The sequence below is a fragment of the Peromyscus maniculatus genome, chromosome 5, assembly GCF_049852395.1.
Source record: "Peromyscus maniculatus bairdii isolate BWxNUB_F1_BW_parent chromosome 5, HU_Pman_BW_mat_3.1, whole genome shotgun sequence".
In the NCBI taxonomy this organism is placed as follows: domain Eukaryota; kingdom Metazoa; phylum Chordata; class Mammalia; order Rodentia; family Cricetidae; genus Peromyscus; species Peromyscus maniculatus.
In genome coordinates, this window is record NC_134856.1 from 54597033 (window position 1) to 54614968 (window position 17936).

Here is a 17936-nt window from a genome sequence, read left to right on the forward strand (position 1 = left end):
CTGGGTTCATGCGCTTCCTGAGCCCCACGAAATGGGCTGGAGGACTGTGGCTCAGTCACCCAAGCCATGGCGAAGACTGAGAATCAATTGCTCCCGAGGTGTTACCTCCCCGTTTAGCTTTCCCGCCGCCGAGCCTTCCTTCCCAGCCCGACCCCCAGGCGTGGGAGCGGGAGGAACCCAGTTCTACAACCGGGCCTCCTTTGTGGGCTCTTCCTCAACACTCGAAGCGCCCTGTGGATTATTCACATTGCATTCAGGAGGCCCCGCCGGCTCAATCCGTTTGCTCTGAACCCATTACAACTAGGCCCCGATAATTAAGAAATCTAATTATTCGCCTCCTCACTCATCAATAAGAAAAATCTTTAGGATCTTTGCTACTTACAAGGTCTTGGTCGGGGCAGACCTTTGCTCAACTACATCAATTCGATTTTAAATTCCAAACTAAATCTCTCTCTCTCTTTTTTTTTTTTTTTTACTTTGCAAAGGAACGGGTTTTTATTTTTTGCTGTGGACACGTGGTCTCGTTAAACAAAATGTGATAATAAAATAAAATTTAATAAGATGTAACTTATTTTTAAAAGTCCTCAAGTTAACTTGAGCTACAGGGGGTGGAGGGGGGGGAGAAAAATCTGGCTAAGAGCCGCTGGGTCTTAGAGCCGACGGATTCCAGCGCTTCTCTCCCTGATTGGTTCCATCCTTCTCACAGCTGCCAGATGATTGGTTCAAACTTCCTGGAGGGGGCGCGGCCTGAGGAAAGTAAAAACTCGCTTTGAGCCTGAAGACTTTTGAAACTTTTCCCAATCCCTAAAAGGGACTTTGCTTCTTTTTCCGGGCTCGGCCGGGCAGCCTCTCCGGACCCCAGCTCGCTGAGGCTCCAGGCTGCCGTTCTGCTGGCGGGGCTTCGAGAGCTGCGGTCTCCTTTCCTAGCATTCAGAAGGGTCGGTCTCACTCCACGATCGCGCGTGGCGTCTCTGCCGCCAGTTCAGGGCTGCCACCCACCGGGCCCAGAGCGCGCGGCCAGCGGGGCCGCCCCGGGCGCGCCCTCCAGGATGCTGACCCGCCCGGTCGGCTGAACCCGAGAGCTCCGGTCGGCCCGAGCGCCCGCGCCTTCCGCGCGTGGCCCGCGAGGCTGCCCCGAGCAGGGGCTGCCCGCGCCACTCCATCCCCTCCTGCTCTCCTGCTCCGGGCCTCGCTCGCCGCGGGCCGCAGTCAGTGCGCACAGGCGGCGGCCGAGCGTCTGGGACGCAGCATGCAGGCGCGCTACTCGGTGTCGGACCCCAACGCCTTGGGAGTGGTGCCCTACTTAAGCGAGCAAAACTACTACCGGGCAGCGGGCAGTTACAGCGGCATGGCCAGCCCCATGGGCGTCTACTCCAGCCACCCGGAGCAGTACGGCGCCGGCATGGGCCGCTCCTACGCGCCCTACCACCACCAGCCCGCGGCGCCCAAGGACCTGGTGAAGCCACCTTACAGCTACATCGCGCTCATCACCATGGCGATCCAGAACGCCCCCGAGAAGAAGATCACCCTGAACGGTATCTACCAGTTCATCATGGACCGCTTCCCTTTCTACCGCGAGAACAAGCAGGGCTGGCAGAACAGCATCCGCCACAACCTGTCGCTCAATGAGTGCTTCGTGAAGGTGCCGCGCGATGATAAGAAACCGGGCAAGGGCAGCTACTGGACGCTCGACCCGGACTCCTACAATATGTTCGAGAATGGCAGCTTTCTACGGCGACGCCGGCGCTTCAAGAAGAAGGACGTGCCCAAGGACAAGGAGGAGCGGGCCCACCTCAAGGAGCCGCCCCCGACCGCGGCCAAGGGCGCCCCGACGGGGACCCCGGTAGCGGACGCACCCAAGGAGGCCGAGAAGAAAGTGGTGGTCAAGAGCGAGGCGGCATCACCCGCGCTGCCGGTCATCACTAAGGTGGAGACGCTGAGCCCCGAGGGCGCGCTGCAGGCCAGTCCCCGCAGCGCAGCCTCCACTCCGGCTGGCTCCCCGGACGGCTCGCTGCCTGAGCACCACGCCGCGGCGCCCAACGGGCTGCCAGGCTTCAGCGTGGAGACCATCATGACGCTGCGCACGTCGCCTCCGGGCGGCGATCTGAGCCCGGCCGCGGCGCGCGCCGGCTTGGTGGTGCCTCCGCTGGCTCTGCCTTACGCCGCCGCGCCACCCGCGGCTTACGCGCAGCCTTGCGCGCAGGGCCTGGAGGCGGCAGGTTCTGCGGGCTACCAGTGCAGCATGCGGGCCATGAGCCTGTACACCGGGGCCGAGCGACCCGCGCACGTGTGCGTCCCGCCCGCGCTGGACGAGGCTCTGTCGGACCACCCGAGCGGCCCTGGCTCCCCACTCGGAGCCCTCAACCTCGCGGCGGGCCAGGAGGGCGCGCTAGGGGCCGCGGGCCACCACCACCAGCATCACAGCCACCTCCATCCGCAGGCGCCGCCGCCTGCCCCGCAGCCCCCGCCCGCGCCGCAGCCCGCCACCCAGGCCACCTCCTGGTATCTGAACCACAGCGGGGACCTGAGCCACCTCCCGGGTCACACGTTTGCCACCCAACAGCAAACTTTCCCCAATGTCCGGGAGATGTTCAACTCGCACCGGCTGGGACTGGAAAACTCGACCCTCGGGGAGTCCCAGGTGAGCAATGCGAGCTGTCAGCTGCCCTACCGAGCCACACCATCCCTCTACCGCCATGCGGCCCCATACTCCTACGACTGTACCAAATACTGACACTCCCAGCCCGCCCTTGCCCCAGGCCCACACCGGCTTCGCCTTCCCATGGGACCCTCTTCGACGGAGCCGCAGAAAGCGACGGAACGCGCCCCTCTCTCAGACCCGGGAGCAGAGAGCTCCGCGCAACTCGCAGGTAACTTATCCGCAACTCGGTTTCTGAGATCCCAGCGAGTCCCTCTAACGGGGACGCAGCCCACCGAAACGAAATACCGATTTTTAAAAATTTCCTTTCCCTGCCGGGATACTGCGCCTGCCTCCTTTGGGGCTTCACAGATTAGTTTATGGACCAAACCCCACAGGGACCCCTAATGACTTTGTGGAGACGCCCCACGGGCGCATGAGGTCTCTCCGGATAAGGTGCCTTCTGTGAACGAGTGCGGATTTGTAACCAGGCTGTTTTGTTATTGCCCAGAGCCTTTAATATAATATTTAAAGTTGTGTCCACTGGATGAGGCTTCATCTTGCCCAACCGTTTCTGCCAAATTAAATTCAAGAAACCTATGTGGGGTTTTCTCCCCCACAGTACCATAATAAAATAGAATTCTTTCCCCAGCTGTAGTTCTTTTACAAAACAAGAAAATAATTTATTTTTTTTTGTTGGTGGTGGATAACAAAGTCAAATATCTGATACTTTTAATTTAGAAAGTAGGATGGCTTTGTAGAGTAGACGCCATCTGAAGTATTCCTAAAAGACACAAAAAGACTTAAAATTTTAACTTCATCTGTGTTTGTCTTATGCGGTCTCAATGTTGTATTCACCTTAAAATAAACCCATGTTGTTTTTCTGCCCAAAGTTCCTACAGTGTCTTTGTGTTCTTGAATTAAAAAAAAAAAAAGGTTGTAGTAAACCCACTTGTGATTATTTTTATGGTGCAGGTGGCCTGGTACGTGGATGCATGTACGTGTCATGGGACAATGGAGCTCTCCTTTAGTAATAGAGAGGGCTCTTGATTTGTTGAAGTATCCCACCCTGGGATTTTTCTCTCAAGGCAGGCTGAGGGACTGTTCTCCCCACATACACACATGGACAGGGGTGCCTGAGGGCAACTGGCTGGCCTCTGAACAAAATGCTTTTCGGACGCAGAAAACTCTTGCCAATTGTCAAAACAAAATGGTGTCACTCCATCTCAGTGTCCAGCTGTCCCCTGTTTAAGGGAGAAACAGAAAACGGACAAACGGTCACAGCTTGCCTACCTCAACAGAGCCTGGGTGAGTCCTGTGTTCCCTCATTTCCTTAAATGCGGACTTGTTGCCCGGTTAGTGGTTAGCGTTTGAGCCACACCGGTAAGAGCAAAAGAGGATTGATGTCTTGTATTTAACAGCTGTCTTTGGGGATCAGATTAGAGGTGGCTTTCGGTCTGATTTAAGTTCTCAATTTGGGCTTCAAATATCTACCCCCCTGTGGTGAAAGGGGGAGCCATGATGCTCCTTATAAACTCGATGTTTCAGCACTGAAATGGATCTGATTTTCAGTACGCTAAAGAACAGATTATTTTTCTGATTTTCATTTCTAAAAAAATTTTTTTTTGATAGGGACAAACCTTGGATATACCTGGTGGGGGAGTCAGTGTCTTTCTTGCCATTCTGCTGGCTGAAAAGCTCCGCTTCATTGCAGGCCTGTGTGTTGGACCTTAGGCGCTCAGCATCATGGATTCCCGCCCCAGCTGGTAACCTGTACTGTGCCCATGGAAGTTCTTCCTGCACAGAACACGTTGGCCAAGGGGGACTTTGCAGAAGGTCATCTGTTTCCGCTCAGTGGTGGCCACTGTATCGTGTTATTGTTAAAACTGCAAGTTTTATATTTGCTATTTTGAAATAGATTTAGGGGAAGTTTGAATCCTGATCGTTCTCCCCATATGTGTGAGACAGTCTTTCAACCTGCAACACCAGAAGGTGGCCCATACTTCGTCACCTTTCATAAAGTGGGGACACTGAGGACTTGATGGGGGAGGGAGGGAGGGAGGGGGAGCAGGTATGCATGCCTTGGTTCCTAAGCCAGAGCAGATAGCTCAGGAGGAGCTCTGAAGATCTCCGGTCCCTCCCAAGACTGGTTTCATTTTGCACAGCTCTCTTCAAACCACTTGCCCCAGGAGAAGCAAACGGCTTCCTATCCAGCTGGCTCTCTCCTTTCCCAGATGTTTTAGGGGCCTCCCTGAAAGCTTGCCCTCATCTTAAGATTTGGAACTCCTGGTGCCTTGTGACTGACCCAGGAAAAGAAAGGAGGTGGTCGGGGGTTGGCGGGGGTGGGGTTCTTAAAGAGAACTCTTCTGGAGTAGGTAGCTGGAGAAAAGCTCCCAGACTGGCACTATGCAAGATCTTTCCTTTTCTTGGAACATAGACAGCCAGCTTGTGTTGCGGGCTCTTTCTAGGCCTCCTGGAGCAGCAGTGTGGAAAATAGAGCCCTGGGAAATATTGGTCTGGGGTGTCGCTTCCTCAGGGCGACAGAGGAGGACAGGCCATAGACATTTGGGTTCTTAATTCTTAGGCTCCTTGGCCCAGCCTTCAGCAGCCACAGCCGGCTCCTTAGAACTCGGGGTTTATCACCACTCTTCAGATAAACCAGGAAGCGCCTCCACGCCAATGTAGCCAGCAGCAAGGAGGCAAGGTCGGGCCACAATATTGGGGTCTTGACAGCCACACTGAGCTGGATAGGATACTCCTTGCACTAAAACTTCTATGAGGACGCAGATTGTCTTCGATTCACCACCCCTACACTGGTCTTCCTTACCACTCTGTCCCTGGCAAGTCCAGGACATTCCAGGAAAAGGGGGCAGAGAGTTCCGAGGAGGAAGGCCCAGCATGCCTATCCCAGGTAGTTCAACTCTCTGCCGGGGTGGGGATGATTCTGCTCTCCACCCAAACACAGCCTTGTCTGATAACCACGACTCAAGAAGATAATGCCTCAAGAAGACAAGCGGCTGAGCAGATCTCAGACATAGGGCAGATAAAGAGCGAAGCAGGCCTGTAATACCGGCAGAGGTGTTCCTGTGGGTTTACCCCAAGTACCAGCTGGCCTTCACCAGGTGCACCGATGAACCACCGATGAACCGATGAACCGGCTGCTCGGTTTTGACAGATTCAGGTCTACCCGAGAGTCCTCCATGCCTCACACTCCCAACTCAGACACTGGCTGGAGGGAGGTTGTACTACCATTGCCTTCTTAGGCTGAAGTTATGCTACCACACCCGCCGTTTTCAGGAAGTGCCTGCCAGCCTCGCCCCTGCTCACACCTCTCCCTAAACCAGCTTGGATCTGCAGCTATAGTCCTCACCACCTGGCTCGGGTGGCCTGCCACAGCAGATGAAAAATTGAAAATGCCTTTGGTCCAGAATGTGTCCACTTGGAACTTGGACTCCTACATCTCAAGGCATGAACCACTGCCGCTTGGGCATCACGGGGGAGATAGACCAGTTTATCACTCTTACTTCGTTCTTTCCGAACTAAATGGAGATCAAATGTTAGAAGGAGGAGAAAATGAAAGATCCAGGGAATACTGGTGGCTTGCCTCATACCCTTCAGGGTCCTCTCCCTTACAGCGCCACGTCTCAGCTCTGTGAATGACTGGTAAACTTCACATGGTAGAAAAAGTTTTCAGCATTCTGCCCAAAGAGGTCTGTTGAGCGAGCGAGTCTTGTCCCCACTCCCAAATCCCAAGGTAGGGGCAGGTATCTCCGACTTTGTTGCAACCCCAGACAGGTAAGTGTGATGAATAAAGACATGGGGAAGTTGTCTCATGGCTCATCCAGCCCCCAGGGCTCTCCCAAAGCTGCTGCATCCCCGCAGGGGCCGCTGTACATTCCTGTCTGATAGCTGTGCCTTGAAGATGGGTCAATGGGTAGCTCAGCCAGGAATGGAGACATCTAAAGTCCGATTTTTTATTCAGGTGGAGCCACGGGCTGGGTCAGAGCCACAGAGTGCCATCTCCCTCCCACCCCCCAGAGCCATCCAGTTCAGAATATTTGGAATGCTTTCCCAAACTTTGAGAAGCATTCCTTGCCCGCCTTTCTTGCTTGCCCTCCATGGCGTTTGAAATGTTTGCTTTTTTGACACAGGCATGCAAGGAAGGGGGTAGCATGCTTCCAGGGTATTTAGGAGGCTGGCAGCCACCAGCGACATTGGGGACAGTGCCTGGGAAGGTGCCATGCACCTTTAACTTGCGTCAGCCTTCTTATTTTTCAACAGCAGATGTGCTGGGCGATGGAGCCTGTCCCTTTGGGTGCTGTTGGCTTTGTAAGTGTTGGAACGTGGGAGTTCGTCCTGGGGCCCTGAGTACGTGCAGAGCTGGGGGGAGGGCAGTGACAAAGGTGCAAGCGTCCTAGGTGACAGAGAGAGAGAGAGAGAGAGAGAGAGAGAGAGAGAGAGAGAGAGAGAGAGAGAGAGAGAGAGAGAGAGAGAGAGAGAAGCAGGAGGCTTCAACCTGCCCCATTCTGTTCTGCCATGGAGTATGGCCTTGTGTTTTTGGATCTCAGTCTCTGGCCACTGGGGTGAGAAGCCTGGTTGGCCATTAGACAGCGGTGGCCTTCCAGCCGGGACTCCGCTATTCCCCAGGCACCCTGCCTCCCAGGGAGTCTGTCTACAGTTGAAGCCCCAGCACCATTCCAGGCCCCATAAACAGTCGAACTTCACCCCATTCCCTTAAGCTTTGAGGCCGGTTTCTTAGGTGGTATTTCTTAGGATTGTGAAATAGAGTTTTAACGAGCGGGGTTCAGTTCCAGCTCTATAACGTCACTGTGATAGGGAGAGTTCTCACCGAAGGGATTCTGCTGTCTGTCTTGCCCATCCGGATGGCTTTGAGTGGGGTAGTGGACGTGCCCTCAGGGCCTCTTTGGGAGCCTTCCCATCCTTTCTGGGAACAAGGTGCTCTATAAATAAGTATGTCATTTGGAAAACCCTGCTCTGCTCTCTGGGCCCCACTTAGCATCAGCTGACCAGGCCCAGCCTCCATCTACACCCCCTAGGGGAAGCAGGGGCAGACTCTTCTGCTCTTTTCAAGGGGGAGGGCAGAAGAAATGAAGCCTTCTGGGTTTGTAAGTGAGGATTCAGGGGAACCCTGAGGTGCCCAACACTGGGGCAGCACACTTCTCTCTCCTGAGGACACCTGAGCAGTCAGGCCCCACTGTACCCACCTTTGAGGACAACCGGTGGCTGTTACCCAAGTGGCAGTAGCTGGGGAGTGCTCTGTGACTCAGCCTCAGTTTCATGCTCTGCAGAATGGGTGGCTTCTTCAGGTTTGTCTTTCACTGCTGATGCAAGGGCTTGAGAAGGAAGTTCTTTCCACAGGGGTCCTGAGTGCTGCATACAGGGTGGCCGTTGTCATATGATTATGTCCCCATCTTTGGACAGCTCTCCATGGGAGAACTGAGACACGCTAACTTACTGGGCCCCAGCTTCTTGGTGTGAAAATGGAAATAACAAATGTTACTTCTGTTAATGTGTGTACGCGCGCGTGCATTACTGGGAATTGAATCCTGGATTTCACGCATGCTGGGCAAATGTCACATCACTGTCCCACAAAAACCTTAACTTAAAAATATTTTATGATTTAATTATTCTGCCCCTGGAGCTGGAGTTACAAGGTGGTTGTCAGCTTCCCTATGTAGATGCTGAGAACTAAACATGGGTCCTCCAGAAGAACTACTAACCTACCTCTCTTTTTTTCAGACAGGATCTCATGTAGCCCAGGCTGACCTCAAACTCACTATATAGCTGAGGATGACTCTGAACTTGTGATCCTTCTGCTTCTACACCTTAGGTGCTGGGATTACTGGCCTAGGCCACCATGCCTAATTTATGTGGGTTTCTTGAAGGCTAGGGCAAGCGTTCTACCGAGTGATCCCTCATCCCTAATTTACATTTTTTTGTATTTCATATTTTTTATATTTTGAGACGGGGGGGGGGGGTGTCTCACTGGGTTACTCCACTTGCTTTGAACCCACTGCACATCCCAGACAGACCATGAACTTGCAATCCTCCTCCCTCAGCTTCCTGAGTAGCTGTGATAAGATGCCTGAGGCTGCTTAGAGTTGATGTGCAGGTGAGATGATTTAATGCAAACACTTCACACGGCACACAGTGGTGCTCAATTCACTTTAGGAACGATGCCTTGTCCATAGTGGTTTTTTTGAGACAGGGTTTCTCTGTGCAGCCCTGGCTGCCCTGGAACTTGCTCTGTAGCCCAGGCTGGCCTCGAACTTCTGCCTGCCTCTGCCTTTAGAGTGCTAGGATTAAAGGTGGGCCCTACCACCACTCTGCGTCCACAGTGTTTTTAAACTGTCATTAAGATGACCAGTCTGAGTCCTCACCCAAACATGCTATATACTAGGTGAGGTCAGAGGCCCAGTGATACTTAATATTGTCATCCGAATAGGAAAAGAACTGCGGACGGACGCTGGGAGAACACCAAAGCCTACTTTGTTCTGGTTGTGCCTGGGAGTGGTGGGAGAGAATCCTAACTCATTCTTCCCGGTGCTGGCTTTTTGGGAGGCCTGTCTCCTCCCCATAACCTCCCGGAGGAGCGCACATCCGCTTTGTCCCAGCACTGGGAATGTGGCTGTCAGTTCTCATCCCACGCAGAAACCACTGCCCGTTCTGCTTCCAGGCATCTGGAGGAGCATGGGGCTCTCCTGGGAGGGAGATGGCTGTCTCCAACTGACTGCCCAGGACATAATGAGGTGGTCTTTTTTTTTTTTTTCCCCGGGATTTGAACACTTAAGGAACCTGGTTGGAACCCCTCTTCTCTATAACACCCACTCCTCCCAGGCTCCCCCACCGGGCCAGGTCCGTCTTCAGAGGACTGAGCTTCCGCACGAGGGCGCATCCGCTCCTAGGCTCGCAGATTCCTGGCCTTTGCGCGGCAGTCCCCGGAAAGGCGGGAATGCGCCCCTGAGCGAGGATCCTCCCACAGCAGCCTCCCTGCCCCCCCCCCCCCCCACACACACACACGTGCTAAGGCTGCGAGTGTTATCTGGGAGCCCAGGCTGCAGACTGCGCCCGTGCCGGACCGGGTGCAGCGGCTCCAGCCTCCTGAAGACACTGACAACCGCCCGCCCTGAGCTCCCAAACTGCTGGTTCCATTCTGCTGGAGGTTTCTAAACTTTTCCCCTTTTCCTAGCCGTGCCCCGCCCACCTGCCGGGCGTGTCTCCTCCTCCGGCGGCTAGCCCACGCCTAAAGTGGGCGGTGTTTATTATTGTTGGAATTCAAGCTCAGATTTGCCTTAGGGTTCAGAAGACTCGTCGGGACAGCACGGCGGGGCGCGCCTATCGGGAGGGTCGAGGGTGCGTGCTGGACTTGGGGTCCTGGAGAGCTTTGGGATTGACGCGGGCTGCGGAGGTGAGGGAGGGTATTGCACGTGACACTGGTTTATTTCTGGGTCTGAGTCTGTTAAGGGAGTTCAGAATCGAGGGACCGGGGTGTCAAAGCTGAGGTTGCTCACTCACCTTTCACCCCAGAATTAAAAAGGGTATTCTGGTGAAAGCTAGGCTTCTGAGAGAAACACATTCCGACACCCCCCACACCCCACCCCCGCAATTAGGCGGGTAGCCAGGGTTGCTTGCAGGAGATGGAATGGGCAAGGACTAGCTGGACACTCCCTCAGGCCCACCTTTCGCCAAAATCTTTTTGTTGTTTTCCAACCAGGAGTAAAACTTCTATTTTCTATTTCCTTACTCACTTCTCTGTGGTGGTGGGATGCTAGGACATCATAAACCCGAAGGGTATATTCTGGATTCCTCGCTTCCGAGTGGGACGATTATCACCCCACTTTCTCCACGTTCAGAGACCATCTGAGTACCAGTCACTGGTCCAAATCTGGTACCCTCATTGTCGCCCAGTGCGTTTCCCCCTCCAATGGGTAGCAGAAAGCTATTTCTTTACCCACTTGCACCCCCAAACACTCCCCTCTTCTGCAGATTACTCAGGGGGCAGCTACTAACCCAGTTCTTCACACTGTTTCCACTTCCTTTCAAAGAACACTGGCAGGCAGACATCGTGAATGGAGACTGGTAACACCAGGCTAACCTGCGTCTCTACCCCACTGGAGAAAAGCCAATTGGGGAGATGCCCCCTTTGGAAGGAACATCATTCAGGAGTTTGGATTCAAAGTTTGACGTGGCTAAATGTAAAATGAGCCGGGGTGGGGGATGCTTACACCCCTGGGTGGGTGGGTGAGTGGGGGGGCCAGCACACAGGCTTCACAAATGCTTAATGTAATCACCAGCCAGCTGTGCACACTTGTAAAGCTGTTGTAACCCCCCTCCTTGTTATAAACAGGAAGGCACAGAGTATGGAGCTAAAGACCCACATTCACGAACACCAGCTCCCCGCCAGCTGCCACCCCCTCCCATGACGTGCCTTGTTAGCAACCTTAGCCAGACCAGAAAGACCTTTTCCCTCCCCCCCCCAACTCTCCAAAGGGGGTTGTTTTGCAATCTTTAAAGGAACTAGGAACCAGGTACCCTGTTCACCTACAGCTTTCCAGAACTATTTGCTTTCCCCCTGGCAAAAAGGCTGGCTCTTGAGGTCCACTCCTTTCCCCTGAGGCTCCGGGTGCCCTGTTAGGTAGGGCCTCCGGGACAGTAGTACCCCCTGAAGAGTGCTCACCTCCATGAAACATGTCTAGTGTCTTCCCAGCTCCCCCAAACACAGAGAACGGTGCTATCTTTACATTGCCTATTAAGCTTAGAGGAAATAAAAGATCTTTTGTGGGAGGGTCCCCCAGACTAGCCTTAAAATGTACCCCTTGGCTTCCCCACCCCCATCTCCATCCCTCCTTCCTGGCCTAGCAGACCCAGTTCGGGGAGAGCCACCCGGCTCTCCACATCCTGCCTTGCTGACTGTGTGCTTACAGCGTCAAGGGGTGGACGTGGTATTTCAAACATCAGATCAGTGCGTTTATATATTGGGTGCCCGGAAATTTTTCCAAATAAACACAGCTTGATTCAACTTGGGTGGGCGGACTTATCAACAGACTAATTCTATAAACAAATGAGGAATAGCCCTGAAACCGATTGGCTGGTATCAAAAAGACACGTGGAGGGAAGAGCTGGGAGATTTTCAGCAATGAAATTTTAATTAATGTGGGTGGGCTGAGAACACAAGGACTGTTTATCATAGACAATTTATTTTCCAGCGCTAAGTCAACACATAATAGCAAACTTACAACAATTATTTAACATTTTTAAAGCCATGAAGAAGGGACAGAGCGCGCAGCGGCTGGAGAGAGCGGCAGATCGCAGGGCAGACGCACGGAGGGTTCCCCAGGAGGGCCCTGGCGCGGGGCGAAGTCCCTAGGCTGCCCGGGTGGCGGAGCGCAGAGGCTGCTGTCGCCATGAGCCACCTCTTCAGTCCCCCGCTGGCTGCTCTGGCCGCCTCGCCGCTGCTGTACGTGTACAGCCCCGAGAGGCCCGGACTGCCCCTGGCCTTCACCCCTGCCGCTGCGCTGGCCGGCCCTGGCCGGGCGGAGCCCCCGCAGAAGCCGCCCTACAGCTACATCGCGCTCATCGCCATGGCGATCCAGGATGCGCCCGAGCAGAGGGTCACACTGAATGGCATCTACCAGTTCATCATGGACCGTTTCCCCTTCTACCACGACAACCGCCAGGGTTGGCAGAACAGCATCCGCCACAACCTGTCGCTCAACGAGTGCTTCGTAAAAGTGCCGCGTGAGAAGGGGCGGCCGGGCAAGGGTAGCTACTGGACGCTGGACCCTCGCTGCCTGGACATGTTCGAGAACGGCAACTACCGGCGCAGGAAAAGAAAGCCCAAGCCCGCCGCGGGTTCCCCGGAGGCCAAGCGCACCCGGGCGGAGCCGCCAGAGCCCGAGGTGGGCTGCAATGCAGGATGCCCCGGCCTGGCCACTGCATGCCCGCCGCGCGCGCCGGATCGTGGTCAGTCCCCGACGGGAGGCACCGCGCAGCCAGCGCTCTTTCCCTGGTCCAGCCCTGAGCCCTGGAACCCCGACGCGGACCGCAGAGTTCAGGGCTCGGGGGCAGTGGTGGGTGGCCAGCGCGATAGCACAGTGCACCGCCCGGGGTCCCCTCTGCGCCCCGACCCCAGCGGCTCCCCCAAGGGTTCCAAGTCTAAGAGCTTCAGCATCGACAGCATCTTGGCTGGGAGGCCAAAGCAAGCTTCAGGGGCGGAGGCCTCGGGAGTCCCAAAGCCTGTGCCGGGCTTGCTGGGCGCCTCGCTGCTGGCCGCCTCCTCCGGCCTACCACCTCCTTTCAACGCTTCGCTGGTGTTCGACCCACATGTCCAGGGTGGCTTTTCCCAGCTGGGAATCCCCTTCCTTTCCTATTTCCCGCTGCAGGTCCCGGAGGCCGCGGTGCTTCGCTTCCAATAAGGCGGATCAACAGCTGTTTCCCCGCCCCGCGAGCCCCCACCTCCAGCGAGCAAAGGCCAGCTGCTTGCCTGCGCCTGCGGGTGAAGAAGTCACCTTGGACTCTGCCCTGGCAACTGTGAGTTTGAAACAGCGTAACCACATCGGCCAAACCCGGTGCACTGGGGGTTATGTTGGTCTACCTTCTCCGAAGATGACTTAACCAGCCGCGGGAACTTTGCAGACTTAAAAGACCTGTCCAGGAGAGGACGTGATCACCGCACACCCAAGCGCTCACAACCCATCACCAGCAGAACCCCGTTGGGTGGGCCGTTGCCCTTGTAGAATGACCTCGCTAGAGTCTTCTGCTGACCCTGAGGGCAGGACTTACAGACATGGCGAACATTTCTACACGGAAATTCAACTGGACCGTGGAAGGCTCAGCGGGACTCCCTGTGGCTGTGACCTCTTTGGATGATGAGAGCTTGCATCCAGGGCCCTGGGGATGATCCGTGGTCCCCAGGGTCTGGGAAGAGATGTAAGCCTGGTTATCATTTACAACTAAGTTTAAGGGAAACCAGGCAGAGCAGCAACACTCAATATGAATAGATACATCTCCTTTACAGTAAAAGGACATTTATTCTTGGCTTATAAACCAGGCTCCTCTTACTTGGCATGCACCTACGGCCTAGGGTGGTGCATTAGTGCATTCTGCAGCTGTGTAGCCCTCTGTTAGCTTCTGCTTTTCTTTTTAAGGGACCAAAAGAGTTCAGGGGACACAGGAGGGTGTGTGTGGAGTGAATACGTCTCAAGGTCAGAATTTTTATTTCTCTTCTTTTCTTTTTTTCAAGATCTAAGTTTCTTTCCCTCTCCCCATTTTCCAGAATCATATAGTAAAGGACACCATGTAATCAGAAAGGCTGGAGGAGCAAGCACACTCCTGTCTGGTGTGGGACAAAAGCTTCTAGGCTTGATAGGGACTCTCTAGACTCAACTGGTGGTACCCTAAGTCAGTGTTCCTTCCAGGAGGATCTGGATCCTGACATTAAATAAACACGTAGGGGTGACCAGAGAGTCGGGGGGTGAGGGTGGGGGATGAACAATGATCAGACTAAGACAACTGAGTTGGTTACAGTTCAGTCCAGCTTTCAGCTTGCGGGGAAACAGAAAGACCTTCACCTTGCCTGTGTTTTAGTTTTCTGATGGGTTCTGAAAATTGACTTCCTGAGGAACTAAAGAACTGGCTTTTATCTGGGGTAAGAAACGTATAAAAATGAAGACTTCTTGGGCATCAGCCCAGAGTGAAGTCTTACAATGCCACGTCATATCTGTAATTTCAGTATTTTCGAGGCTGAGGCAGGAGGATTGCTGTGAGTTTAAGGCTAGTCTGTGCCACAGAGTTAGATCTGTCTCAAACTGACTAAGGGAAATCAAACAAACCACTTCCCAGCACTTGTGCAAAAATGCTTAAGAACTCTCAAGTCCCCTGCTGGTCAGTGGTGGGAAAAGCATTTTAGGCAGATGGGATACTATCTGGTTGCCAGTGAGAGCTCTGCAATTCAGTCTTCCAGCCCCATCCAGGTCCCACCAGGTCTGTGGGGAGATGGGTGTGTGTGTACAGCAGCTCTATTTGAAGGACTTTGAGGAGACCCCATCGTGAATCCAGGTGGCTGTGACTGACTAGAATGCAGCAGGCAGGCTGCCATTGGATGTTTCCCATGTGCTCAGCCTCTGAATAAAGGTTGTTTTTTCATTAACCTCTCACTGACTGGTTCAGCGGATTATGGGGACATAAACAAACAGTGTAGTAGGAATGAGAGAGCGGGATTATATCCGAGAACCCGGTCAGCATCTTTGGCAGCCTGGGTGAAGACAAGCTGCTGCGGGGGAGGGACCAGAAACCCCACTGAGCCCTGGAGGGGATTGAGTGGCAGAAAGAGGGGGCCGTTCTGCGGTGCTGGGTGCTTTTAGTTTTCCTTTTCATTCTTGGGTTTGACATGCTGTCTTGGGTGTGTTTGTTGATTTGTGACAACCGACTTTTGGAGAAACAACTGATTTAATACTGCTGTTCTTAGAAGGTGGTATTTTGGGGTTGTAATTCAAAAAGCATTTGTAAGAGCATTGTTTTTGAGGGACAGATGGATGCAAGAGTGTGTGTGTGTGTGTTTATGCAGAAAGATTCCATGCAGTTTCAGCTTTCATCAGGCGCAAAATCGCTGGAGAATTGGACTGTGAAGATGTTTTCTATCCAGTCTGTGTCAGCCTCTGTGGGTTTCTTTCCTATTGAGGAAAAGGAAGGGCACTGGATTCTCACTAACCAAACCACTATTCTAATTTCCCATATGCATAACTGGCTCAGTAGTAAAGATGATTATCATTACTACTACTACTACTACTACTACTACTACTACTATTATTATAGATCAGCTAGACTAAGAAATGATTTCAGGCCAGGCATGGTAAAGCACACTAGTAATCCTAGCACTCAGGAAGCAGAAGCAGTCAGGTTGATCTCTGAGATCAAGGCCAGCCTGGTGTACTGATCTACAGAGGAGATTCAGGCCACCTCGGGTTACACAGTGAGATCCTGCCTCAAAAAAAAAAAAAAAAGTACATCTCTGCTAGTAATTAAGATAGTTATGTTTAGTGGGAAGCAGAAGCAAGACTATGGTTCCACTCTCACGCAACCAGAAGGTTGTGTCTCTCCACAGAACAAGGGGGTGGAGGCAGCCCTGCTTCTCCTCTCATGGCGGTGTACCTCTCTCTTTCTTACTGTCTCTTTGTCTCTGTCTGTCTGCCTGCCACCTGTCTGTCTCTCTTTCACACACGCAGATGAGTTCGCTGAACGTGATGACAGGTATGTTAATGGTGAATGTGTATACTTATGCAAACACACGTGCCCTTGTGTACATGTAAATATCTATATCTATGTATCTGTGCAGTGTACATGGACACTCAAGAGACTTTTGCATGTAGGTGGGACTTGGATTGAGTGCTGAATTCTGAGGCTTTATACACAACTTCCTTTTTTTAAAAAAAACTTGTGTGTGTGTGTGTGTGTGTGTGTGTGTGTGTGTATGATCATCTGTGTGAGTGTGGTTATATGTATGCTATGGCACACATGTGGAGGTCAAAGGACAAGCTTTGGTGTTAGTCTTCATGTTCCGTCTTGTTCAAAGTAGGGTGTCTACAATTTATTTTGCATGCATAGATGGGGCTGGCTGATCCACCAGCTTCTGGAGTCTCCTGTTCCCACCTCCCATCTTCCTGCAGAAGCCCTGAGATCATAGTTGCCTGCCCTGTTGCATCTGGCTTTTTATGGGCTCTGGGGATCCGAACTCAAGTCTTCAAGTTTGCACAACAAGCATTTACCCACTGAGCCACTGCCCCACCCAGCTCAGTTTCATTTTCTATGTAGTTCTGACCAGGACAAATTATCCATGTTTCTGCATTACCGTGATGAGACTAAGCCAGGCTCTGCGTCTCAGAAGACACCCTGACTCTGAGGCCTTTGCTAAGTAGAGAGTTTTGTAGACCAGATGCTTTGGATAATAGGGGCCTGACACATATTTTCGAGAACATGAGCTAGACCTGTCCAGGGCATTGAGGGTGTGGCCACTAACTCAGGCCATTCTCACATGAACCTTGGGGCCATGTGTCCTCCTCACCATTTCAAGGAGTGGTCAGTGACTGTTCATGTGTGAGTTAAAGAAGAGACCACAGATGGTGACTATTATGGTTAGAGCCAGGGCTGTCTGCCCCTGTCTCGGCAGACTAAAGTTTCCACCACAGAAACCCATGCGTGAGAAATCAATGGAGAGCAGAGGCTTTGTGTGCGGCCCTGCCTCGTAGTGTTGGAAATGATGATTGCTTCATAGAATGTATCAATGATAAAAATTACCTGTAACATGAATTCCTGTTATTAAAAAGGAAGAACAGGGACTTGTGGGAAAAGTAGAATTAATTCACTGCATTCAAAGTCATTTAAAAATAACCCAGTGACAAGTGGTCTGCCATGCTGCTCCTGCCTCAAGGTCCCAGGGTCAGGTTCTGCAGGCCCAGGCAGATGCCAGAGTGTTTACAGTGACTTGGGAGGGGCCACATAAAGGGCTTGAAAGGGGAATTCCTGTCTCTTCAAATGGCATCCAGATGCCAGTGGCCCTGGGCAAGATGGATATGTGGCTCATAGGCCAGATTTGGGGGTGAGCTGGCTACATGTACCATGAGGACTGGGGTGTCCTTGTTTATACTGGTACTGGGTGAGGAGGAGGAAGGGGAAGCTGTGGGGTAAAGGCTGGTCTTAAGCATCTTTTTCTACCAAGTTTGAGAATCAGGATCCCACAGGAAATTGAAACTCACTCTGGTCAATGACAAGGATCATTTTGTCATTTTGTGGGGACTGAGGATTGGGCGAGGAATCTAGAGGGCTCAGTAGGGTGAGGACATGGTCCACCTTCTCCCCCTTTCCAGTCTCCAGCACCACCCCAGCCAATCCGCCCCTCCCCCGTCCCCCTTGGCCTGCCTGACTTCTGCCACCGACACCTCCGATTGGCAGTGACCTGCCATAGTTGAAACCACGAGGAAGACCAGGCAACATGGGTTATAGAAGATAAGCTGTCTACTTGCTGCATACTTGGGACAGAGTGGACCTGAGCAAGGACATGGGTGTGGGAGGGCCAGTGACGCATGAATGACAGACTGTAAGGTTCTTCTTCTTGGACCAGTCAGTGACCACTGTCCTGACCACAGCTGTGCCATTCAAGAGTGAGACTGGGACGCCTCAGATGATGCCTCACTGAACCCTGACTTCCTGGAGACTGGGCCCCTTCCTGGCAAGCTTCCAAGAGGACACAGCAGCTCTAGACACTATTCCAGAGCCCCTTAGA

General features: G+C 53.1%; 2 protein-coding genes across 2 annotated transcripts; both read left to right on the forward strand.

Moving 5' to 3' along the window:
• Positions 1 to 786: 786 nt before the first annotated feature.
• Foxc2 (forkhead box C2) lies at positions 787 to 4657 on the forward strand. The gene has a single exon (XM_006990145.3). The coding sequence runs from the start codon at positions 1250 to 1252 to the stop codon at positions 2732 to 2734; it is 1485 nt and encodes a 494-aa protein (XP_006990207.1). The 5' UTR covers positions 787 to 1249; the 3' UTR covers positions 2735 to 4657.
• A 6273-nt stretch (positions 4658 to 10930) lies between these two features.
• Foxl1 (forkhead box L1) lies at positions 10931 to 15138 on the forward strand. Its single transcript, XM_006990144.4, has one exon. The coding sequence runs from the start codon at positions 12064 to 12066 to the stop codon at positions 13072 to 13074; it is 1011 nt and encodes a 336-aa protein (XP_006990206.1). The 5' UTR covers positions 10931 to 12063; the 3' UTR covers positions 13075 to 15138.
• The last annotated feature ends 2798 nt before the right edge of the window (positions 15139 to 17936 follow it).

Excerpts from the sequence above, each read along its gene's own strand:
- Foxl1 (XM_006990144.4), top strand. The coding sequence starts at position 12,064 with ATGAGCCACCTCTTCAGTCCCCCGCTGGCTGCTCTGGCCGCCTCGCCG.
- Foxc2 (XM_006990145.3), top strand. The coding sequence starts at position 1,250 with ATGCAGGCGCGCTACTCGGTGTCGGACCCCAACGCCTTGGGAGTGGTG.